The sequence below is a fragment of the Tachyglossus aculeatus genome, chromosome 16 (assembly GCF_015852505.1).
Source record: "Tachyglossus aculeatus isolate mTacAcu1 chromosome 16, mTacAcu1.pri, whole genome shotgun sequence".
NCBI classification, from domain to species: domain Eukaryota; kingdom Metazoa; phylum Chordata; class Mammalia; order Monotremata; family Tachyglossidae; genus Tachyglossus; species Tachyglossus aculeatus.
The window spans coordinates 2,899,911-2,925,491 of record NC_052081.1 but is presented as its reverse complement, the minus strand read 5'-3'; the positions used below and the strand labels follow the sequence as shown (position 1 = coordinate 2,925,491).

Below are 25,581 nucleotides of genomic sequence, written 5' to 3'. Positions count from 1 at the left end.
CTCCCAGGCCCGTGCCCTGGCCCTATGCAGCAGACAAATGGCAGCAAAGCTTGTGACTCCCAGACCCGTGCCCTGTCCATGTGCAGCGGACAAATGGCAGCAACCTTGTGACTCCCAGGCCCGTGCCCTGTCCCTATGTAGCGGACAAATGGCAGCAAACCTTGTGACTCCCAGGTCCGTGCCCTAACCCTATGCAGTGGACAAATGGCAGCAAACCTTGTGACTCCCTGGCCCGTGCCCTGTCCCTATGAAGCAGACAAATGGCAGCAAAGCTTGTGACTCCCAGGCCCGTGCCCTGTCCCTATGCAGCAGACAAATGGCAGCAAAGCTTGTTACTCCCAGGCCCGTGCCCTATCCCTATGCAGCAGACAAATGGCAGCAAACTTGTGACTCCCAGGCCCGTGCCCTGTCCCTATGCAGCAAATGGCAGCAAACCTTGTGACTCCCAGGCCCGTGCCCTGTCCCTATGCAGCGGACAAATGGCAGCAAAGCTTGTGACTCCCAGGCCCGTGCCCTGTCCCTATGCAGCGGACAAATGGCAGCAAACCTTGTGACTCCCAGGCCCGTGCCCTTACCCTATGCAGCAGACAAATGGCAGCAAATCTTGTGACTCCCAGGCCCGTGCCCTGTCCCTATGCAGCAGCGGACAAATGGCAGCAAAGCTTGTGACTCCCAGGCCCGTGCCCTAACCCTATGCAGTGGACAAATGGCAGCAAACCTCGTGACTCCCTGGCCCGTGCCCTGTCCCTGTGCAGCAGACAAATGGCAGCAGAGCTTGTGACTCCCAGGCCCGTGCCCTGTCCCTATGCAGCAGACAAATGGCAGCAAACCTTGTGACTCCCTGGCCCGTGCCCTGTCCCTATGCAGTGGACAAATGGGAGCAAACCTTGCTACTCCCAGGCCCGTGCCCTGTCCCTATGCAGCAGACAAATGGCAGCAAAGCTTGTGACTCCCAGACCCGTGCCCTGTCCCTGTGCAGTGGACAAATGGCAGCAACCTTGTGACTCCCAGGCCCGTGCCCTGTCCCTATGCAGTGGACAAATGGGAGCAAACCTTGCTACTCCCAGGCCCGTGCCCTGGCCCTATGCAGCAGACAAATGGCAGCAAAGCTTGTGACTCCCAGACCCGTGCCCTGTCCATGTGCAGCGGACAAATGGCAGCAACCTTGTGACTCCCAGGCCTGTGCCCTGTCCCTATGTAGCGGACAAATGGCAGCAAACCTTGTGACTCCCAGGTCCGTGCCCTAACCCTATGCAGTGGACAAATGGCAGCAAACCTTGTGAGTCCCAGGCCCGTGCCCTATCAACATCATCATCATCATCAATTGTATTTATTGAGCGCTTACTGTGTGCAGAGCACTGTACTAAGCGCTTGGGAAGTACAAGTTGGCAACATATAGAGACAGTCCCTACCCAACAGTGGGCTCATAGTCTAAAAGGGGAAGACAGAGAACAAAACCAAACATACTAACAAAATAAAATAAATAGAATAGATATGTACAAGTAAAATAAATAGATAAATAAATAGAGTAATAAATATGTACAAACATATATATATATATATATACAGGTGCTGTGGGGAAGGGAAGGAGGTAAGATGGGGGGATGGAGAGGGGGACGAGGGGGAGAGGAAGGAAGGGGCTCAGTCTGGGAAGGCCTCCTGGAGAAGGTGAGCTCTCAGTAGGGCCTTGAAGGGAGGAAGAGAGCTAGGTTGGCGGATGGGCAGAGGGAGGGCATTCCAGGCCCGGGGGATGATGTGGGCCGGGAGTCGACGGCGGGACAGGCGAGAACGAGGCCTGGTGAGGAGATTAGCGCCAGAGGAGCGGAGGGTGCGGGCTGGGCTGTAGAAGGAGAGAAGGGAGGTGAGGTAGGAGGGGGTGAGGTGATGGACAGCCTTGAAGCCCAGGCCCGTGCCTTCAGCCTATGCAGCAGACAAATGGCAGCAAACCTTGTGACTCCCAGGTCCGTGCCCTATCCCTGTGCAGCAGACAAATGGCAGCAAACCTTGCGACTCCCAGGCCCGTGCCCTGTCCCTATGCAGCAGACAAATGGCAGCAAACCTCCTGACTCCCTGGCCCGTGCCCTGTCCCTATGCAGCAGACAAATGACAGCAAACCTTGTGACTCCCAGGCCCGTGCCCTGTCCCTATGCAGCAGACAAATGGCAGCAAAGCTTGTGACTCCCAGGCCCGTGCCCTGTCCCTATGCAGTGGACAAATGGCAGCAAAGCTTGTGACTCCCAGGCCCGTGCCCTGTCCCTATGCAGCAGACAAATAGCAGCAAAGCTTGTGACTCCCAGGCCCGTGCCCTGTGCCTATGCAGCAGACAAATGGCAGCAAACCTTGTGACTCCCAGGCCCGTGCCCTGTCCCTATGCAGCAGACAAATGGCAGCAAACCTTGTGACTCCGTGGCCCGTGCCCTGTCCCTGTGCAGTGGACAAATGGCAGCAAACCTTGTGACTCCCAGGCCCGTGCCCTGTCCCTATGCAGCAGACAAATGGCAGTAAAGCTTGTGACTCCCAGGCCCGTGTCCTAACCCTATGCAGCAGCAGACAAATGGCAGCAAACCTTGTGACTCCCAGGCCCGTGCCCGCCCGTGCCCTGTCCCTATGCCGCAGACAAATGGCAGCAAGCCTACTGACTCCCAGACCCGTGCCCTGTCCCTATGCCACGGACAAATGGCAGCAAAGCTTGTGAGTCCCAGGCCCGTGCCCTGTCCCTATGCAGCAGACAAATGGCAGCAGAGCTTGTGACTCCCAGGCCCGTGCCCTGTCCCTATGCAGCGGACAAATGGCAGCAGAGCCTGTGACTCCCTGGCCCGTGCCCTGTCCCTATGCAGCAGACAAATGGCAGCAGAGCTTGTGACTCCCAGGCCCGTGCCCTGTCCCTATGCAGCAGACAAATGGCAGCAGAGCTTGTGACTCCCAGGCCCGTGCCCTGTCCCTATGCAGCAGACAAATGGCAGCAGAGCTTGTGACTCCCAGGCCCGTGCCCTAACCCTATGCAGCAGCAGACAAATGGCAGCAAACCTTGTGACTCCCAGGCCCGTGCCCTGTCCCTATGCAGCAGCGGACAAATGGCAGCAAACCTTGTGACTCCCAGGCCCGTGCCCTATCCCTATGCAGTGGACAAATGGCAGCAAAGCTTGTGACTCCCAGGCCCATGCCCTGTCCCTATGCAGCAGACAAATGGCAGCAGAGCTTGTGACTCCCAGGCCCGTGCCTTGTCCCTGTGCAGCAGACAAATGGCAGCAAGCCTTCTGACTCCCTGGCCCATGCCCTAACCCTATGCAGTGGACAAATGGCAGAAAACCTTGTGACTCCCAGGCCCGTGCCCAAACCCTATGCAGCAGACAAATGGCAGCAACCTTGTGACTCCCAGGCCCGTGCCCTAACCCTATGCAGCAGCAGACAAATGGCAGCAAACCTTGTGACTCCCAGGCCTGTGCCCTGTCCCTATGCAGCGGACAAATGGCAGCAGAGCGTGTGAATCCCAGGCCCGTGCCCTGTCCTTATCCAGCGGACAAATGGCAGCAAACCTTGTGACTCCCAGGCCTGTGCCCTGTCCCTATGCAGCAGACAAATGGCAGCAAACCTTGTGACTCCCAGGCCCGTGCCCTGTCCCTATGCAGCAGACAAATGGCAGCAAGCCTTCTGACTCCCTGGCCCGTGCCCTAACCCTATGCAGCTGCAGACAAATGGCAGCAAACCTTGTGACTCCCAGGCCCGTGCCCTGTCCCTATGCAGCAGACAAATAGCAGCAAAGCTTGTGACTCCCAGGCCCGTGCCCTGTCCCTATGCAGCAGACAAATGGCAGCAAACCTTGTGACTCCCAGGCCCGTGCCCTGTCCCTATGCAGCAGACAAATGGCAGCAAACCTTGTGACTCCCAGGCCTGGGCCCTAACCCTATGCAGCAGACAAGTGGCAGCAAAGCTTGTGACTCCCAGGCCTGGGCCCTAACCCTATGCAGCAGACAAGTGGCAGAAAAGCTTGTGACTCCCTGGCCCTTGCCCTGTCCTTATCCAGCGGACAAATGGCAGCAAACCTTGTGACTCCCAGGCCCGTGCCCTGTCCCTATGCAGCAGACAAATGGCAGCAAGCCTTCTGATTCCCTGGCCCGTGCCCTAACCCTATGCAGCTGCAGACAAATGGTAGCAAACCTTGTGACTCCCAGGCCTGTGCCCTGTCCCTATGCAGCAGACAAATAGTAGCAAAGCTTGTGACTCCCCGGCCCTTGCCCTAACCCTATGCAGCGGATAAATGGCAGCAAACCTTGTGACTCCCAGGCCCGTGCCCTGTCCCTATGCCGCGGACAAATGGCAGCAGAACTTGTGACTCCCAGGCCCGTGCCCTGTCCCTATGCAGCGGACAAATGGCAGCAAAGCTTGTGACTCCCAGGCCCGTGCCCTGTCCCTATGCAGCGGACAAATGGCAGCAAACCTTGTGACTCCCAGGCCCGTGCCCTAACCCTATGCAGCAGACAAGTGGCAGCAAAGCTTGTGACTCCCTGGCCCATGCCCTGTCCTTATCCAGCGGACAAATGGCAGCAAACCTTGTGACTCCCAGGCCCGTGCCCTGTCCCTATGCAGCAGACAAATGGCAGCAAACCTTGTGACTCCCAGGCCCGTGCCCTAACCCTATGCAGCAGCAGACAAATGGCAGCAAACCTTGTGACTCCCAGGCCCGTGCCCTGTCCCTATGCAGCAGACAAATGGCAGCAAGCCTTCTGACTCCCTGGCCCGTGCCCTAACCCTATGCAGCAGCAGACAAATGGCAGCAAAGCTTGTGACTCCCAGGCCCGTGCCCTGTCCCTATGCAGCAGACAAATGGCAGCAAGCCTTCTGACTCCCTGGCCCGTGCCCTAACCCTATGCAGCTGCAGACAAATGGTAGCAAACCTTGTGACTCCCAGGGCTGTGCCCTGTCCCTATGCAGCAGACAAATAGTAGCAAAGCTTGTGACTCCCCGGCCCTTGCCCTAACCCTATGCAGCGGATAAATGGCAGCAAACCTTGTGACTCCCAGGCCCATGCCCTGTCCCTATGCCGCAGACAAAAGGCAGCAGAACTTGTGACTCCCAGGCCCGTGCCCTGTCCCTATGCAGCGGACAAATGGCAGCAAAGCTTGTGACTCCCAGGCCCGTGCCCTGTCCCTATGCAGCTGACAAATGGCAGCAAACCTTGTGACTCCCAGGCCCGTGCCCTAACCCTATGCAGCAGACAAGTGGCAGCAAAGCTTGTGACTACCTGGCCCATGCCCTGTCCTTATCCAGCGGACAAATGGCAGCAAACCTTGTGACTCCCAGGCCCGTGCCCTGTCCCTATGCAGCAGACAAATGGCAGCAAAGCTTGTGACTCCCAGGCCCGTGCCCTAACCCTATGCAGCAGCAGACAAATGGCAGCAAACCTTGTGACTCCCAGGCCCGTGCCCTGTCCCTATGCAGCAGACAAATGGCAGCAAGCCTTCTGACTCCCTGGCCCGTGCCCTGTCCCTATGCAGCGGACAAATGGCAGCAGAGCGTGTGACTCCCAGGCCCGTGCCCTGTCCCTATGCAGCGGACAAATGGCAGCAAACCTTGTGACTCCCAGGCCCGTGCCCTGTCCCTATGCAGCAGACAAATGGCAGCAGAGCTTGTGACTCCCAGGCCCGTGCCCTATCCCTATGCAGCAGACAAATGGCAGCAAACCTTGTGACTCCCAGGCCCGTGCTCTAGCCCTATGCAGCAGACAAATGGCAGCAAACCTTGTGACTCCAAGGCCCATGCCCTGTCCCTATGCAGCGGACAAATGGCAGCAAACCTTGTGACTCCCAGGCCCGTGTCCTGTTCCTATGCAGTGGAAAATTGGCAGCAAACCTTGCGACTCCCAGGCCCGTGCCCCAACCCTATGCAGTGGACAAATGGCAGGAAACCTTGTGACTCCCAGGCCCATGCCCTGTCCCTATGCAGCGGACAAATGGCAGCAGAGCTTGTGACTCCCAGGCCCGTGCCTTGTCCCTATGCAGTGGACAAATGGCAGCAAAGCTTGTGACTCCCAGGCCTGTGCCCTGTCCCTATGAAGCGGACAAATGGTAGCAATCCTTATTACTCCCAGGCCTGTGCTCTGTCCCTATGCAGCAGACAAATGGCAGCAAACCTTGTGACTCCCAGACCCGTGCCCTGTCCCTATGCAGCAATCAAATGGCAGCAAACCTTGTGACTCCCAGACCCGTGCCCTGTCCATATGCAGCAATCAAATGGCAGCAAACCTTGTGACTCCCAGGCCTGTGCCTTGTCCCTGTGCAGCAGACAAATGGCAGCAAAGCTTGTGACTCCCAGGCCCGTGCCCTGTCCCTATGCAGCAGAGCTTGTGACTCCCAGGCCCGTGCCCTGTCCCTATGCAGCAGACAAATGGCAGCAAACCTTGTGACTCCCAGGCCCGTGCCCTGTCCCTATGCGGCGGACAAATGGCAGCAAAGCTTGTGACTCCCAGGCCCGTGCCCTGTCCCTATGCAGCGGACAAATGGCAGCAAAGCTTGTGACTCCCTGGCCCGTGCCCTGTCCCTATGCAGCGGACAAATGGCAGCAAAGCTTGTGACTCCCAGACCCGTGCCCTGTCCCTATGCAGCGGACAAATGGCAGCAAACTTTGTGACTCCCAGGCCCGTGCCCTGTCCCTATGCAGCAAATGGCAGCAAAGCTTGTGACTCCCAGGCCCGTGCCCTGTCCCTATGCCATACTGCTTATCTATCCATGGTTATCGATTGATCCCTGGTATGTACTGAGCGCTCGCTTGCTTTGTGGAGAGCCCCGTACAAAACGCTCGGGAGGGTCCACTCCAACAGAGTTGGTAGATGGGACCCCTGCCCACAAGGAGTTTAGAGGAGGAGTTGGGTGTTAAAAGCAGATAATTGGATTGGTTTCATCACACCCCACAGACAAACGTTTTCAGTCAGTGGCTGCCGATGACAAAGGAAGAAATCATCTTTAGGAGGCGTGAAGATGGAGCCATCTAGGCTTGGCTTGCTACCGCTTCAGCAGAACCCTTTCATTTTGGCCTCATGATGGCTTCGGCTTAGTTACTCCGTTTTATGAAGAAAAATTGGATCTCGCACCTGCAGTATTGGGGAACATCCAGTTCCTCAATATTACTGGCTTTTGGCCCGCTACACATCCGCCATACACCCCCTGGCATGGGATGCCCTCCCCCCCCACATCCGCCAACCTAGCTCTCTTCCTCCCTTCAAGGCCCTACTGAGAGCTCACCTCCTCCAGGAGGCCTTCCCACACTGAGCCCCCTCTTTCCTTTCCCCCTCCTCCCCCCTCCATCCCCCCCGCCTTACCTCCTTCCCTTCCCCACAGCACCTGTATATTTGTATATGTGTTTGTACGTATTTATTACTCCATCTATTTATTTTACTTGTACATATCTATTCTATTCATTTTATTTTGTTAATATGTTTTGTTTTGTTCTCTGTCTCCCCCTTCTAGACCGTGAGCCTGCTGTTGGGTCGGGACCATCTCTATATGTTGCCATCTTGGACTTCTCAAGCGCTTAGTACAGTGCTCTGCACACAGGAAGCGCTCAATAAATACGATTGAATGAATGAATGAATGAATGCAGCAATCCCCCCTTCACGGCCTTATTAAAAGCCCACCTCCTCCCAGAGACCTTCCCCGACTAAGCCCCCCGTTTCCTCTTCTCCCTCTCCCTTCTGTGCCACCTTTGCCCCTGAATTTGCTCCTGTTATTCCCCCCTCTCTCAGCCCCACACCATTTACGTCCACCTTCGTCATTTATTTCTTTACATCTGTGTCTGTCTCCCCCTCTAACTGTCAGCTCGTGGGAATGTGTCTGTTTATCATTCTGGCGGACTCTCCCCAGTGCTTAGTTATAATAATGATGGCATTTATTAAGCGCTTACTATGTGCCAAGCACTGTTCGAAGCACCGGAGGGGATACAGGTTGTCCCACATTGGACTCACAGTCTTCATCCCCATTTGACAGATGAGGGAACTGAGACCCAGAGAAGTGTTGCCAACTTGGACTTACCAGGCGCTAAGTCCAGTGCTCTGCACACAGTAAGTGCTCAATAAATACGATTGAATGAATGAATGAATGAAGTGACTTGCCCAAAGTCACCCAGCTGACAAGTGACTAGAGAAGCAGCGTGGCTCAGTGGAAAGAGCCCGGGCTTTGGAGTCAGAGGTCACGGGTTCTAATCCCGGCTCCGCCAATTGTCAGCTGGGTGACTTTGGAAAAGTCACTTCACTTCTCTGGGCCTCAGTTCCCTCATCTGTAAAATGGGGATTAAGACTGTGAGCCCCCTGTGGGACAACCTGAAAATGGGGATTAAAGTTAAAGTGGGTCAACCTGATCACCTTGTATCCCCCCAGCGCTTAGAACAGTGCTTTGTACATTGTACTTCCCAAGTGCTTAGTACAGTGCTCTGCACACAGTAAGCGCTCAATAAATACGATTGAGTGAATAGTAAGCACTTAACAAATACCATCATTATTATTATTAAGTGGCGGAGCCAGGATTTGAACCCCGACCTCTGACTCCAAAGCCCGGGCTCTTTCCACTGAGCCACGCCCTGCACACGGTAAGCGCTCAATAGATACGACCGATTGATCGATTCTCAGGAAACGAGCCAGGAGCCCTCGGACAGATACTATGCGGGTGGCTTTTCTCTCGTCCGCGGGTGTTTACTGTGGATTCCCGGCAGGTAAAGCGCCAAGGCCGGCGGGCCCTCAGAAGAAGGCCAACTGGTCATCCTTGACCTTGTCCGTCTGAAAGGCCGAAAGCCGCATGCCCAGGCTCGGCCCGGGGCACACCCGCAGGTGGACGCACTCTTCGTCGCCGACCAGGACCTGCGGGAGGGAGATGAAGGAGACGGCGGTGGCTCAGTGGCCGGCGTGTTGGTCGTCGGGTTCCGGACGCCGGCGGTGTTGTCGGTGGTCTGGGGTTGTGGCCGGGGGACACGCCGAAACCCCCTCGGGCCTGGGACTGGAAATCTATTTCAGGCCGGATTCGTTCAATCGTATTGACTGGGCGTTTACGGTGTGCAGAGCACTGTGCTAAGCGCCTAGCTGCTAGCTCTCTTCCTCCCTTCAAGGCCCTACTGAGAGCTCACCTCCTCCAGGAGGCCTTCCCACACTGAGCCCCCTCCTTCCTCCTTCCCTTCCCACAGCATCTGTATATATGGATATATGTTTGGAGGGATTTATTACTCTATTTATTGATTTATTTTACTTGTACATATCTATTCTATTTATTTTATTTTGTTAATATGTTTGGTTTTGTTCTCTGTCTCCCCCTTCTAGACTGTGAGCCCACTGTTGGGTAGGGACCGTCTCTAGATGTTGCCAACTTGGACTTCCCAAGCGCTTAGTCCAGTGCTCTGCACACAGTAAGCGCTCAATAAATACGATTGAACGAATGAAGTGATTTCTCTAGAAGAAGAGAAGTGACCCGTCCAAGGTCACACAGCAGACACGGGATTAGAAATCCGCTCCTCTGACTCCCACGTGCGGGATCTTTCGACAAGGCCACGCTGTCCGGAGAAGGTGGGTGGACATCAGTTGGAGAAGGAGCCAAAGGAGCCCTCTCCCCCCCAAAACCTCCCCGGACCCTCCGGTCGGAACAATCCCCCCACGCTCCGGGCGATCACCTTAATGAAGATATTGGTGACGTCGGAAATCAGCAGAGAGCGGAAGAGGGTGGCTGTGAAGAGCGGGTACCTCTTAGCTTCTTTCTCCTCCAGCTGGGCCTTCACCTTCCAGAATGGAAAACGATTGATTGATGGACTGATTAATAATAATAATAATAATAATAATGGCATTTGTTAAGCGCTTAGTATGTGCCAAGCACTGTTCTAAGCGCTGGGGGGATACAAGGTGATCAGGTTGTCCTGCGTGGGGCTCCCAGTCTTAATCCCCATTTTACAGATGAGGGAGCTGAGGCTCAGAGAAGTGAAGTGACTTGCCCAAGGTCACACAGCAGACAAGTGGCGGAGGCCGGAATTCGAACCCATGACCTTTGACTCCAAAGCCCGGGCTCTTTCCACTGAGCCACGCTGATTGAAAGTGAGAAGCAGAAACAACGTGGCCTAGCGGGCCTGGGAATAATAATGATGGCATTTATTAAGCGCTTACTATGTGCCAAGCACTGCTCTAAGCACTGGGGAGGTTACAAGATGATCGGGTTGTCCCACAGGGGGCTCACAGTCTTCATCCCCATTTGACAGATTAGGGAATTGAGGCCCAGAGAAGTGACTTGCCCAAGGTCACACAGCTGACGAGTGGCAGAGCCCGGAATTAGAACCCACGACCTCTGACTCCCAAGCCCGGGCCCTTTCCACTAAGTCACGCTGCTTTTCATTCATTCGTTCCATCGTATTTATTGAGCGCTTACTGTGTGCAGAGCACTGTACTGAGCGCTTGGGAAGTACAAGTCATTCATTCATTCATTCAATCATATTTATTGAGCACTTACTGTGTGCAGAGCGCTGTACTGAGAGCTTGGGAAGTCCAAGTCGGCAACAGATAGAGACGGTCCCTACCCAAGGGGCTCACAGGCTGGAAGCGAGAGACGGACGACAAAACAAAACAAGTAGAAACAGAGAAGCGACGTGGCTCAGGGGAAAAGAGCCCGGGCTTTGGAGTAGGAGGTTATGGGTTCAAATCCCGCTCCGCCACTTGTCAGCTGTGTGACTTTGGACAAGTCACTTCACTTCTCTGTGCCTCAGTTCCCTCATCTGGAAAATGGGGATGAAGACTGTGAGCCCCCTGTGGGACAACCTGATCACCTTGTAACCTCCCCCGCGATTAGAACAGTGCTTTGCACATAGTAAGCGCTTAATAAATGCCATCATTATCATTATTATTATTAAAATGGGGATTAAGACTGTGAGCCCCCTGTGGGACAACCTGATCACCTTGTAACCTCCCCAGTGCTTAGAACAGTGCTTTCCACATAGTAAGCGCTTAACAAATGCCATCATCATCATTATTATTATTATTATTAAGTAGACAGGTGTCAATAGCCTTGCCTCTACTCCAGTCTTATTATAGTGTCCGGCACATGATAATAATAATAATAATGATAGCATTTATTAAGCGCTTACTATGTGCAATGCACTGTTCTAAGCACTGGGGAGGTTACAAGGTGATGAGGTTGTCCCACGTGGGGCTCACAATCTTAATCCCCATTTTCCAGATGAGGGAACTGAGGCCCAGAGAAGTGTGAGCCCACTGTTGGGTAGGGACTGTCTCTATATGTTGCCAACTTGTACTTCCCAAGCGCTTAGTACAGTGCTCTGCACACAGTAAGTGCTCAATAAATAGGATTGATTGATTGATTGATTGAAGTGACTTACCCAAAGTCACCCAGCTGACAAGTGGCAGAGTGGGGATTTGAACCCATGACCTCTGACTCCAAAGCCCGGGCCCTTTCCACTGAGCCACGCTGCTTCTCTATGTAGTAAGCGCTTAACGAATAGGGTGATTTCCCTTTCCCCGAGCAGTACCTGAGCCCCTACCTCGTCGGCTATCTGTTGGATTTCCTTGGTAGCCGGGTAAGGGGGTGTCAAGTTTTCAGCCATGATGGCGGTTTCCAGGCGTGGGATTCGAGAGCGTCCTGCACACAGTAGGCGCTCAATAAATAGGACTGAGCAGACGCAGAGAAAGCTGGTAATCTGGGCTACAAAAGGGGCCCCTCCAGAAGCAGCGTGACCCGGCCGTTAAAACCCGGGCCTGGGAGTTGGGTTCCGATCCTGCCTCCGCCGCTCGGCTGCTGTGTGACCTTGGGTAAGTCACTTCACCTCTCTGGGCCTCGGTTCCCTCAGCTGGAAAATGGGGGTGAAGACTGGGAGCCCCACGGGGGGCAGGGACCGACTGGATCAGCTTGTATCTACCCCAGTGTTTAGAACAGTGTCTGGCACATAGTAAGCACATAAATGCGTCCAACTCGATTTACTCGTGTCCACCCTAGCGCTTAGTGCAGTGCATAATAATAATAATATTTATTCTATTTATTTTGTTAATATGTTTTGTTTTGTTCTCTGTCTCCCCCTTCTAGACCGTGAGCCCGCTGTTGGGTAGGGACCGTCTCTAGATGTTGCCGACTTGGGCTTCCCAAGCGCTTAGTACAGTGCTCTGCACACAGTAAGCACTCAATGAATACGAGTGAATGATTAATTTATTTTACTTGTACATATTTACTGTTCTATTAATTTTATTTTGTTAATATGTGTTGTTTTGTTCTCTGTCTCCCCCTTCTAGACTGTGAGCCCGCTGTTGGGTAGGGACCGTCTCTAGATGTTGCCAACTTGACTTCCCAAGCGCTTAGTCCAGTGCTCTGCACGCAGTAAGCGCTCAATAAATACGATTGAATGAATGAATGAATGTACGTATTTATTACTCTATTTTATTTGTACATATTTATTCTATTTATTTTGTTAATATGTTTTGTGTTGTTCTCTGTCTCCCCCTTCTAGACGGTGAGCCCGCTGTTGGGTAGGGACCGTCTCTAGATGTTGCCAACTTGGACTTCCCAAGCGCTTAGTCCAGTGCTCTGCACATAGTAAGCGCTCAATAAATACGATTGAATGAATGAATGAATGAATATATGTTTGTACGTATTTATTACTCTTATTTGTACATATTTATTCTATTTATTTTATTTTGTTAATATGTTTTGTGTTGTTCTCTGTCTCCCCCTTCTAGACTGTGAGCCCACTGTTGGGTAGGGACCGTCTCTATATGTTGCCAACTTGTACTTCCCAAGCGCTTAGTACAGTGCTCTGCACACAGTAAGCGCTCAATAAATATGATTGAATGAATGAATGAATGAATGAATAATAAAATATTTATAGTCCTATAAATATGATGATTAATATGAAAAGAGCACAGGCTTGGGAGTCAGAGGTCTTAGGTTCTAATCCCTGCCCCACCACTTCTCTGCTGTGTGACTCTGGGAGAGTCACTTCACTTCTCTGTGCCTCAGTTCCTTCATGTGGAAAATGGGGATAATAATAATAATAATGATGACATTTATTAATCGCTTACTATGTGCCAAGCACTGCTGTAAGCACCGGGGAGGTTACAAGGTGACCAGGTTGTCCCACGGGGGGCTCCCAGTCTTCATCCCCATTTTACAGATGAGGGAACTGAGGCCCAGAGAAGTGAAGTGACTTGCCCAAGGTCACACAGCGGACAGTTGGCGGAGCCGGAATTCAAACCCACGACCTCTGACTCCAAAGCTCACGCTCTTTCCACTGAGCCACGCTGGGATGAAGACGGTGAGCCCCCCGTGGGACAACCTGATCACCTTGTATCCTCCCCAGCGCTTAGAACGGTGTTTTGTGCGTACTAAGCGCTTAGCAAATGCCATCGCTATAATTATTCTTCTCTGGGCCTCAGTTCCCTCAGCTGTAAAATGGGGATTCCATTCAATCGTATTTATTGAGCGCTTACTGTGTGCAGAGCACTGTACTAAGCGCTTGGGAAGTTCAAGTCGGCAACATCTAGAGATGGTCCCTACCCAACAACGGGCTCACAGTCTAGAAAGGGGAGACGGACGACAAAACAAGTAGAAGACTGTGAGCCCCACGTGGGACAGCCTGATGACCTTGTGTCTACCCCAGCACTTAGAACAGTGGTTGGCACATAGTGAGCGCTTAACAAATACCATCATTATCATTAATGCGAGAATAATTATAATTATTAATGTCACAATTAATGCAGCTGTTATAATAATTATTAATGTAACGATTAATGCAACAGTTACTATAACTATTAATGTAACAATTAATGCAATTATCATAATAATTAATAATGTAATGATTAATGTAAGTTACTATAATGATTAATGTAGCAATTAATGCAATTGTAATTATTAATGTAACAATTAATGCAACAGTTGCTATAATTATTAATGCAATAATCAATGCAGTTATTATAATAATTATTAATGCAACGATTAAGGTAATAGTTACTATACTTATTAATGTAACCATTAATGCTATTATTATAATTATTAATGTAACGATTAATGCAATCATCACTATACTTATTAATGTAACAATTAATGAAATTATTATAATTATTAGTGTAACGATTAATGTAATAGTTACTATAATTATTAATGTAACAATCAATGAATTATAATGATTATTAACGTAACGATTAATATAATAGTTACTATGGGTATTAATGTAACAATCAATGCAATTATTATAATGATTATCAATGTAACGATTAATGCAATTATTATAAAAATTATGATTGTAACGACTAATGTAATAGTTATAATTATAGATGTAACAATTAATGCAATTATTACAATTATTAATGTAACGATTAATGTAAGTTATTATAATTACCAATGTAACAATCAATGCAATTATTATAATTATTAATGGAGCGATTGATGTAATAGTTAGAATTATCAATGTAACAATTAATGCAATTATAATAATTATTAATGTAACGATTAACGTAAGCAGCGTGGCTCAGTGGAAAGAGCCCGGGCTTGGGAGTCAGAGGCCATGGGTTCGAATTCCGGCTCTGCCACATGTCTGCTGTGTGATCTTGGGCAAGTCACTTCAGTTCTCTAAGCCTCAGTTACCTCATCTGTAAAATGGGGATTAAGATTGTGAGCCCCATGTGGGACAACCTGATCCACCTTGTATCCCCCCCAGCGCTTAGAACAGTGCTTGGCACATAGTAAGCGCTTAACAAATGCCATTATTATTATTATTCATGTAACAATTAATGTAATAATAATAAAATGATTCAATATATATTAAATAATTTTGTATGTTGTCCTTGTACTTCCCAAGCGCTTAGTCCAGTGCTCTGCACACAATACGCTCAATACGACTGAATGAATGAGTGAATGTTATATATTCAATTATATTTTATATAACATATGGAATACATAATCATCAATCGTATTTATTGAGCGCTTACTGTGTGCAGAGCACTGTACTAAGCGCTTGGGAAGTACAAATTGGCAACATATAGAGACAGTCCCTACCCAACAGTGGGCTCACAGTCTAAAAGATAATATATTTATTATATAAATAAAAATATATAAATATATATATAATATATTTATTATAGTCTGTTATACGTGTAAATACTTCTTATACAATAACAAATTATTATGACATGATTATTATTAAATGCTACAGAAAAAACCAACCCCCCCCCACAAAAAAAACCCTGCCAAGCCGCTTGTGACCACGAGAGGGCAGCGTAGTGCCGCGCTCATTGCAGGGCGCTGGTCCGGCTCGAGGCCCCCCCCCTTGTGGTCACGGCCTGTCATTGCTCCGGCCGAGGGGCCCGGTCAAGGACTGAATTATAACAATAATTCTAATAATAGTAATAATGGCATTTGATAAGCGCTTCCTATGTGCAAGGCACTGTTCTAAGCGCTTGGGGGATACAAGGTGATCAGGTTGTCCCACGGGGGGCTCACAGTCTTCATCCCCATTTTACAGACGAGGGAGTTGAGGCCCAGAGAAGTGACTTACCCAAAGTCACGCAGCTGACAATTGGCGTTGTCGGGATTAGAACCCACCACCTCTGACTCCCCATAATAATAATAATGATGGTAGTTGTTAAGCACTTACTATGTGCCAAGCACTGTTCTAAGCGCTGGGGGGCTACAAGGAGATGAGGTTGTCCCACTGGGGGCTCACAGTCTTCATCCCCATTTTACAGACGAGGGAGTTGAGGCCCAGAGAAGTGACTTACCCAAAGTCACGCAGCTGACAATTGGCGTTGGCGGGATTAGAACCCACCACCTCTGACTCCCCATAATAATAATAATGATGGTAGTTGTTAAGCGCTTACTATGTGCCAAGCACTGTTCTAAGCGCTGGGGTAGATACAAGGTGATCAGGTTGTCCCACTGGGGGCTCAGTCTTCATCCCCATTTTACAGACGAGGGAGTTGAGGCCCAGAGAAGTGACTTACCCAAAGTCACACAGCTGACAATTCCAGCGCTTAGAACAGTGCTTGGCACATGGTAAGCATTTAATAAATGCCATCATTATTATTTTTATTATTAATTGGTGTTGGTGGGATTAGAACCCACGACCTCTGAGTCCCAAGCCCGGTCTCTTGCCACTGAGCCACGCTGCTTTCCCCCAACAAATAATGATGGCATTTGTTAAGCTCTTACTATGTGCCAAGCACTGTTCTAAGCGCTGGGGGGGATACAAGGTGATCAGGTTGTCCCCCGGGGGGCTCACAGTCTTCATCCGTGCTTAGAACAGTGCTTTGCACATAGTAAGCGCTTAACAAATACCATTATTATTATTATTCATCCCTATTTTACAGACGAGATAACTGAGGCCCCGAGAAGTGAACTATTCATTCATTCAGTCATACTCATTGAGCGCTTACTACGTGCAGGGCACTGAACTAAGCGCTTGGAAAGTACAATACAGCGATAAACAATAGACAATCCCTGCCCACAACAGGCCTACAGCCAAGAGGAACAGCGTAGTGGAAAGAGCCCGGGCTTGGGAGTCGGAGGTTGTGGGTTCTAATCCCGGCTCAGCCGCTTGTCTGCTGTAGGACTTTGGGCGAGTCGCTTGACTTCTCTGGGCCTCAGTTCCCTCATCTGTCAAATGGGGATGAAGACCGCGAGCCCCACGTGGGACAATCTGATTACTCTGTATCTACCCCAGCGCTCGCCACATAGGAGAAGCAGCGTGGCTCAGTGGGAAAGAGCCCGGGCTTTGGAGTCAGAGGTCATGGGTTCAAATCCTGCCTCCGCCACTTGTCAGTTGTGTGACTTTGGGCAAGTCACTTCACTTCTCTGGGCCTCAGTTACCTCATCTGGAAACTGGGGATGAAAACTGGGAGCTCCACATGGGACAAACTGATCTCCTCGTAACCTCCCCAGCGCTTAGAACAGTGCTTTGCACATAGTAGGTGCTTAATAAATGCCATTATCATCATCATCATCATCATCATATAGTAAGCACTTAAACATCATTATTATTAGAGGGGAGGAGACAAAAAAATAGGCATCAGTATAAATCAGTAGAATTATAGGTACATATATACAGAATTAAACTCAGAGCAGGCTGGTTTCATTCATTCATAATAATCATGGTATTTTCTTGAGCGCTTACTACGTGCCAGGCACTGTCCTAAGCACTGGGGTGGATGATAATAATAATGATGGCATTTATTAAGCACTTACTATGTGCAAAGCACTAAGCGCTGAGGAGGCTACAAAGTGATCAGGTTGTCCCACGGGGGCTCACAGTTAATCCCCATTTTCCAGATGAGGTAACCGAGGCCCAGAGAAGCGAAGTGACTTGCCCAGAGTCACACAGCTGACAGTCGGCGGAGTCAGGATTTGAACCCATGACCACTGACTCCAAAGCCCGGGCTCTTTCCACTGAGCCACGCTGCTTCTCTAGCAGACCGGATCCTGTCCCAGGTGGGGCTCCCTATCTCCATCCCCATTTTACAGATGAGGGAACTCAGGCCCGGGGAATACTATTACTACTTGTGGTATTTGTTAAGCGCTCTGCACGTAGTAAGCGCTCAATAAATACGACTGACCCCGCGACTGACCCTGAGACCCAGTTGTTGGGGGGGCCGTGGCTTCCCCCGGCTATTCACCCGAATCAGCGGGCAGAACTCCGACGGCATCACAAACCCCCAGTGACCCGGTGCCCATCATCATCATCATCATCAATCGTATTTACTGAGCGCTTACTATGTGCAGAGCACTGTACTAAGCGCTTGGGAAGTACAAATTGGCAACATATGGAGACAGTCCCTACCCAACAGTGGGCTCACAGTCTAAAAGGGGGAGACAGAGAACAAAACCAAACATACTAACAAAATAAAATAAATAGGATATGGCCCAGAGGGCAACTATCAATCGATCGATACTCCTTACTGAGCGCTTAATAATAATAATAATGGTATTTGTTAAGCGCTTCCTATGTGCCAAGCATTGTTCTAAGCACTGGTGTAGACACAAACGTGGCCTAGTGGATAGAGCGTTGGCTTGGGAGTCAGAAGGACCTGGGTTCCAATCCCAGCTCGGCCTCACGTCTGCCGTGTGACCTTGGGTAAGTCGCTTCACTTCTCTGGGCCTCAGTTTCCTCGTCTGAAAAATGGGGATGGAGACTGTGAGCCCCACTAGGGGCTGCGTCCGAACAGATCAGCTTCTATCCACCCCGGTGCTTAGAACAGTGCCTGGCACAGAATAATAATAATAATGATAGCATTTGTTAAGCGCTTATTATGTGCCAAGCACTGTTCTAAGCCCTGGGGGGATACAAGGGGATCAGGTTGTCCCACGTGGGGCTCACAGTCTTAACCCCCATTTTACAGATGAGGTAACTGAGGCCCAGAGAAGTCAAATGACATGCCCAAGGTCACACGGCAGACATGTGGCGGAGCTGGGATTAGAACCCATGACTTCTGACTCCCAAGCCCCATAATGATGGTATTTGTTAAGCACTGTGTGCCAAGCACTGTTCTAAGCGCTTAGTACAGTGTTCTGCACACAGTAAGCGCTCAATAAGTACGATTGATTGATTCTAAGCGCTGGGGCACATATAACATTATCAGTTTGTCCCACGTGGGGCTCACAGTCTTCATCCCCATTTTCCAGATGAGGGAACTGAGGCAGAGAGAAGTGACTTGCCCAAAGTCACGTAGCTAAGTGGCAGAGCCAGGATTAGAACTCAGGACCTGACTCTCAAGCTGGGGCTCTTTCCACTACGCCATGCAGCTTAGTAAGCGCTTTACAAATGCCACAATTATTATTACAAGCTAATCTGTCCCTGTCCCACTTGATGCTCACAGTCTCAATCCCCATTTGACAGATGAGGGAACTGAGGCCCAGAGAAATGACTCACCCAAGGCCACACAGCAGACAAGTGGTGGAGTCGGGATTAGAACCCAGGACCTGACTCTCAAGCCGGGGCTCTTTCCACTAAACCACGCAGCTTAGTAAGCGCCTTACAAATGCCACAATTATTACAAGCTAATCTGTCCCTGTCCCACGTGGTGCTGAGTCTTAATCTTGTACTTCCCAAGCGCTTAGTACAGTGCTGTGCACACAGTAAGCGCTCAATAAATACGATTGATTAATCCCCATTTGACAGATGAGGTCACTGAGGCCCAGAGAAATGACTCATTCATTCATTCAATTGTACTTACTGAGCGCTTACTGTGTGCAGAGCACTGTACTAAGCGCCTGCACCCAAGGCCATGCAGCAGACAAGCATTGGAGTCGGGATTAGAACCCAGGCCCTCCGCCAGCAAGCCTGCGGTCTGTCCACGCTACTCCCCAAATAAATCCGGAGGTAGTCCCGTGGCCTGGCAGGAGGAGTCCGGGGCCCTGAGTTCTAATCCCAGCTCCACCCTTGGCCTGCTGTGCGACCTGGGCTAAATCCCTGAACCTCTCTGCGCCTCCTCCGCTTCTTCTGTGAAATGGGTCGAAGGGGCCTGGTGTTCCCTCCCCGCTTAGACTGTACACCCCCGTGCCAGGAACTGTACTGGACGTGAGTGATCTGATGACCTTGTAACCCTCCCAATGCTCAGCACCTTGTTTGTCCTCCAGTCTAAGGCAGGAAACGTGTCTGCAACAAGTTGTGTGGCCCAGTGGCAGCCATTAGGACCTGGGTTCTAATCCGGCTCCGCCACTTGTCAGCTGGGTGACCTTGGGCCAGTCACTTCTTGGCTCGGGGGAAAGAGCCCAAGCTTTGGAGTCCGAAGTCATGGGTTCAAATCCCAGCTCCTCCAATTGTCAGCTGTGTGACTTTGGGCAAGTCACTTCACTTCTCTGGGCCTCAGTTCCCTCATCTGTAAAATGGGGATGAAGACTGTGAGCCCCCCGTGGGACAACCTCCCCAGCGCTTAGAACAGTGCTTTACACATAGTAAGCGCTTAATGCCATTATTATTATTATTATAGTAAGCACTTAACACCATTATTATTATTCTCTGGGCCTCAGTTCCCTCACCTGTAAAATGGGGATGGAGGCCGCGAGCCCCACATGGGACAGGGACGGCATCCAACCTGACTGGCTTCTATCCACCCCAGCGCTTAGTACAGGGCCTGGCACATAGTAAGCGCTCAACAACTACCACACATTATTCACTCTGTTGTGCTGTCCTTTCCCCGGCGCTTAGTCTAGAGCTCTGCACATAGTAAGGGCCCAATAATAATAATCATGTTGGCATTCGTTAAGCGCTTACTATGTGTCAAGCACTGTTCTAAGCGCTGGGATAGATACGAGGTTATCAGGTTGTCTCATTTGGGGCTCATAGTCTTGATCCCCATTTTACAGATGAGGGAACTGAGGCCCGGAGAAGTGAAGTGACTTGCCCAAAGTCACACAGCTAAGCGCTTAGAACAATGCTTTGCACATAGTAAGCGCTTAATAAATGACGTTATTATAAGTGGCAGAGCCAGGATTAGAACCCACAGCTTCTGACTCCCAAGCCCGGGCTCTTTCCCCCTGAGCCACGCTGCTTCTCATACTAATCACGATGGTATTTGTTAAGCGCTTACTATGTGCCCAGGACTGTTCTAAGCACCAGGGGGGATACAAGGTGATCAGGTTGTCCCACGCAGGGCTCACAGTCTTCATCCCCATTTGACAGATGAGGGAGCTGAGGCCCAGAGAAGGGAAGTGACTTGTCCAAAGTCACCCAGCTGACGAGTGGCGGGGCCGGGATTCGAACCCACGACCCCCAACTCCCGAGCCGGTTGCTGGGCAGTACGCCCATCACAAGCACCCTGACCCCGATGAGGAGCCGGCAAGTCCGCCGCCTGCTCCTCCTCCTATGGACTGGACGTCGTCGGACAAACTGAGCGGCCCCGGGTCCGTCCCCTCCTCACCCTCCCGGCCCAGATTTGGCCCCAAGGAGGGGGGCACCGTGCCAGCCACCGGGGTGGGTGTCTGTGCCCGCCCCCCGGGGACTCCGGGGCAGGGAAGGGGCTCTACCATCCCCTCCCGGGCGCTTAGTCCAGCGTTCCGCACCCGGTAAGCGCCCAATTCACTCAATCGTATTTATTGAGCGCTTACGGTGTGCAGAGCACTGTACTAAGCGCTCGGGAATTCCAAGTTGGCACCACACAGAGACGGTCCCTACCCAACGGTGGGCTCACGGTCTAGAAGATAACGATGGTATTTGTTCGGCGCTTACTATGTGCAAAGCACTGTTCTAAGTGCTGGGGAGGTTACGAGGTGATCAGTTTGTCCCACGGGGGGCTCACAGTCTTCATCCCCATTTTCCAGATGAGGGAACTGAGGCCCAGAGAAGTGAAGTGACTTGCCCCAAGTCACCCAGCTGACCATTTTTTTTAATGGCATTTATTAAGCGCTTACTATGTGCAAAGCACTGTTCCAAGCGCTGGGGAGGTTACAAGGGGATCAGTTTGTCCCACGGGGGGCTCACGGTTTTAATCCCCATTTTCCAGATGAGGGAACTGAGGCCCAAAGAAGCGAAGTGACTTGCCCCAAGTCACCCAGCTGACCATTGGCAGAGCCGGGATTCGAACCCATGACCTCTGACTCCAAAGCCCGGGCTCTTTCCACCGAGCCACGCTGCTTCTCGACTTCTAGACCGTGAGCCCGTTGTCGGGGAGGGACCGTCTCGATATGTTGCCGGCTTGGACTTCCCAAGCGCTTAGTCCAAGTCACACAGCTGGCAGTTGGCAGAGCCAATTCATTCAATCAATCCTATTTATTGAGCGCTTACTGTGTGCACAGCACTGGACTAAGCGCTTGGGAAGTCCAAGTTGGCACCATAGAGAGACGGTCCCTACCCAACAGTGGGCTCACAGTCTAGAAGGATCATTCATTCGATCCTATTTACTGAGCGCTTCCGGCGTGTGGAGCCCCGGACTAAGCGCTCGGTAAGTCGGGCGCCGGGCCGCCCCTCCCGCGCAAACGACCCCGCTCGCTCGGAAAACTGTTTTAATCGTTACAAAATATCGTCTTCCCGGATTCCGTAGAAAAGGGCGTTTGATTTGTCCGTGACGGCGTCGGCCGAGGCCCGGGGGGGCGGGGGGTCTGGCTCGGGAGCCCCGCCCGGGCCGGGCCCCCCACCCCCCTTCACTCCCGTGTCTCGAACTCGGGCGGCGGCGGGGCGGGGGGCGCGTCTGGATCCGCGGGGGCGTCTCCCCCAGGCCTCACGAAGTCTTCGGGGGCTTGAAGTGAGCCCTGCACCGTTCGTTAAACACCTGCAACGGGATAAAAAAGCAGCGGCTCTCGCACCCAGCACCCGGGCCGCTGGGTGACCCCAAGCCGGTCGCCGGACCTCTCTGGGCCCTTCCGGACCACACCCTCGCTGTGGGCCGGGAACGGGTCTGTTTAAGGATGGCATTTATAATAATAATAATAATGATGGCATTTATTAAGCGCTTACTATGTGCAAAGCACCGTTCTAAGCGCTGGGGAGGTTACAAGGTGGTCCCACAGGGGGCTCACAGTCTTCATCCCCATTTGACAGTTGAGCTAACTGAGGCACAGGGAAGTGAAGTGACTTGCCCAAAGCCACACAGCTGACAAGTGGCTTTATTATTTATTAAGCGCTTACTATGTGCCAAGCACTGTTCTAAGCGCTGGGGAGGTTACAAGGTGATCAGGTTGCCCCACGGGGGGCTCACGGTCTTCATCCCCATTTGACAGATGAGGGAACTGAGGCCCAGAGAAGTGAAGTGACTTGCCCAATGCCACACAGCTGACAAGTGGCTTTATTATTTATTAAGCCCTCACTATGTGCCAAGCACTGTTCTCCAAGTGCTGGGGAGGTTACGAGGTTATCAGGCTGTCCCATGGGGGGGCTCACAGTCTTCACCCCCATTTTACAGATGAGGGAACAGAGGCCCAGAGAATAATAATAATAATGATGGCATTTATTAAGCGCTTACTATGTGCAAAGCACTGTTCTAAGCGCTGAGGAGGTTACAAGGTGGATCAGGTTGTCCCATGGGGGGGCTCACAGTCTTCACCCCCACTTTACAGATGAGGGAACTGAGGCCCAGAGAAAAATAATAATGATGGCATTTATTAAGCGCTTACTATGTGCAAAGCACTGTTCTAAGCGCTGGGGAGGTTACAAGGTGATCACGTTGTCCCTCGGGGGGCTCACAGTCTTCTTCCCTATTTGACAGATGAGGGAACTGAGGCCCAGAGAAGTGAAGTGACTTGCCCAAAGTCACCCAGCTGACAATTGGCGGAACCGGGATTTGAACCCGCTGTTTGATCGTACCCTCTTCCAAGCGCTTAGTACAGTGCCCAGCATACAGTCAGCGCTCAATAATGGGGAAGCAGCGTGGCCTAATGGGTACAGCCCGGGCCCAAGAGTCAGATGGATTCTCATCCCAGTGCTTAGAACAGTGCTTGGCACATAGTAAGCGCTTAACAAATACCATCATCATTATTATTATTATTATTATTATCCCGGCTCCACCACTTATCTGCCGTGTGTGACCTTGAGTGAGTCACTTCCCTTCTCTGGGCCTCAGTTCCCTCACCTGGGGACAACAATAATAATAATCATAATAATAATAATAATGGCATTTGTTAAGCGCTTACGATGTGCCAAGCACCGTTAATAATAATAATAATATTAATAACAATAATGATGGCATTTGTTAAGCGCTTACTGTGTGCCAAGCACCATTCTAAGCGCTGGGGAGGTTACAAGGTGATCAGGTTGTCCCACGGGGGGCTTAAAGTCTTCATCCCCATTTGACAGATGAGGGAACTGAGGCACAGAGAAGTGAAGTGACTTGCCCAAAGTCACACAGCTGACACGTGGCGGAGCCGGGATTAGAACCCATAACCTCAGAAGACCGTGAGCCCCAGGTGGGATGGGGACTGGGGGATCTTGCACCTCCCCCAGCGCTTAGAACAGTGCCTGGCACATAGTAAGCCCAAGCGATTAGTACAGTGCTCTGCACACAGTAAGCGCTCAATAAATACGATTGAATGAATAAATGAATAGTAAGCGCTCAATGGATGCCAGTGAAAATAAATGGGTAATTTCTAGACCGTGAGCCTGTTGTCGGGTAGGGACCGTCTCTCTATGTTGCCAACTTGGACTTCCCAAGCGCTTAGTCCAGTGCTCTGCACACAGGAAGCGCTCAATAAATACAACTGAATGAATAAATGAATAGTAAGCGCTCAATGGATGCCAGTGAAAATAAATGGGTAATTTCTAGACCATGAGGCTGTTGTCAGGTAGGGACCGTCTCTCTATGTTGCCAACTTGGACTTCCCAAGCGCTTAGTCCAGTGCTCTGCACACAGGAAGCGCTCAATAAATACGACTGAATGAATAAATGAATAGTAAGCACTCAATGGATGCCAGTGAAAATAAATGGGTAATTTCTAGACCATGAGGCTGTTGTCAGGTAGGGACCGTCTCTCTATGTTGCCAACTTGGACTTCCCAAGCGCTTAGTCCAGTGCTCTGCACACAGTAAGCGCTCAATAAATACGATTGAATGAATAAATGAATAGTAAGCACTCAATGGATGCCAGTGAAAATAAATGGGTAATTTCTAGACCGTGAGCCTGTTGTCGGGTAGGGACCGTCTATGTTGCCAACTTGGACTTCCCAAGCGCTTAGTACAGTGCTCTGCACACAATAAGCGCTCAATAAATAGGACCGGGTGAACAAATGACCCTTCGGGGCTGTCGGACGGTCCCCAGGGCTGAGCGGAGCCGGGTCTGGCCCAGGCCCACAAATATCGCTGAATTGTCCCTCCCAAGCGCTCAGTCCGGCGCTCTGCAGAGAGTAAGCGCTCAATAAGGATGCGGGGATGGATGAAATGGGTGATTTTTGCTCCCGGGGGCGTCCGCCTGTTCCCCGCGGCCCCCCCCGCCCTCTGACCCCTGACCCCCGACCCCCCGGGGTACCTTCCAGCTCCGGTCATTGACCACCTCCTCCACGTTCAGCTCCGACTGCATCCATCTCAACTGGGGAAAAGCAGAGCGGGAGTGAAGCCCCGGCAATCCGCCCCGCCGGTCTCCGGGACTGTCTGAGCGCCCGCGGCGCTGGGCTAAGCGCTGGGGAGAGCACGCTACACGCGGGCTGGGGTGGAGAGGGCGGGGGAGCTGGGGAGTCAGGAGGTCGTGGGTTCGAATCCTGGGTCCGCCCCGTGTCTGCTGCGTGACCCGGGGTGAGTCACTTCGCTTCTCCGGGCCTCAGTTCCGTCATCTGTCAAATGGGGATGAAGCCTGGGAGCCCCACGGGGGACAACCTCATCACCTTGTAACCTCCCCAGCGCTTAGAACAGTGCTTGGCACATAGTAAGCGCTCAACAAATGCCATTATTATTATTAATTATTATTATTATTATTATTATTATACGATGTGATCAGGTTGTCCCACATGGGTCTCACAGCGTGGCTCAGTGGAAAGAGCCCGGGCTTTGGGAGTCAGAGGTCGTGGGTTCTAATCCCGGCTCCGGCGCTTGTCAGCTGTGTGACCTCGGGCGAGTCACTTGACTTCTCTGGGCCTCAGTTCCCTCATCTGGAAAATGGGGATGAAGACTGTGAGCCCCCCCGCGGGACAATCTGATCACCTTGTATCCTCCC

At 51.3% G+C, this 25,581-nt stretch overlaps 1 protein-coding gene across 3 annotated transcripts in view; it reads right to left on the bottom strand.

The window, feature by feature from the left end:
* Positions 1–8,567: 8,567 nt before the first annotated feature.
* MIX23 (mitochondrial matrix import factor 23) overlaps positions 8,568–25,581 on the bottom strand; it is a 30,563-nt gene continuing 13,549 nt past the window's right edge. Inside the window, exons 4-5 of one of the 3 annotated variants that reach the window (XM_038757941.1) lie at positions 9,646–9,750; positions 8,568–8,845 (exon numbers count right to left, since the gene is read on the bottom strand). In XM_038757941.1, the coding sequence (XP_038613869.1) occupies positions 8,726–8,845; positions 9,646–9,750 (225 nt within the window). In that variant the 3' untranslated portion in view covers positions 8,568–8,725. Of the gene's footprint in view, positions 8,846–9,645; positions 9,751–21,936; positions 22,217–24,900; positions 24,961–25,581 lie in introns of those variants that run through there. The other 2 variants (XM_038757942.1, XR_005454372.1) reach the window with 2 other exon arrangements.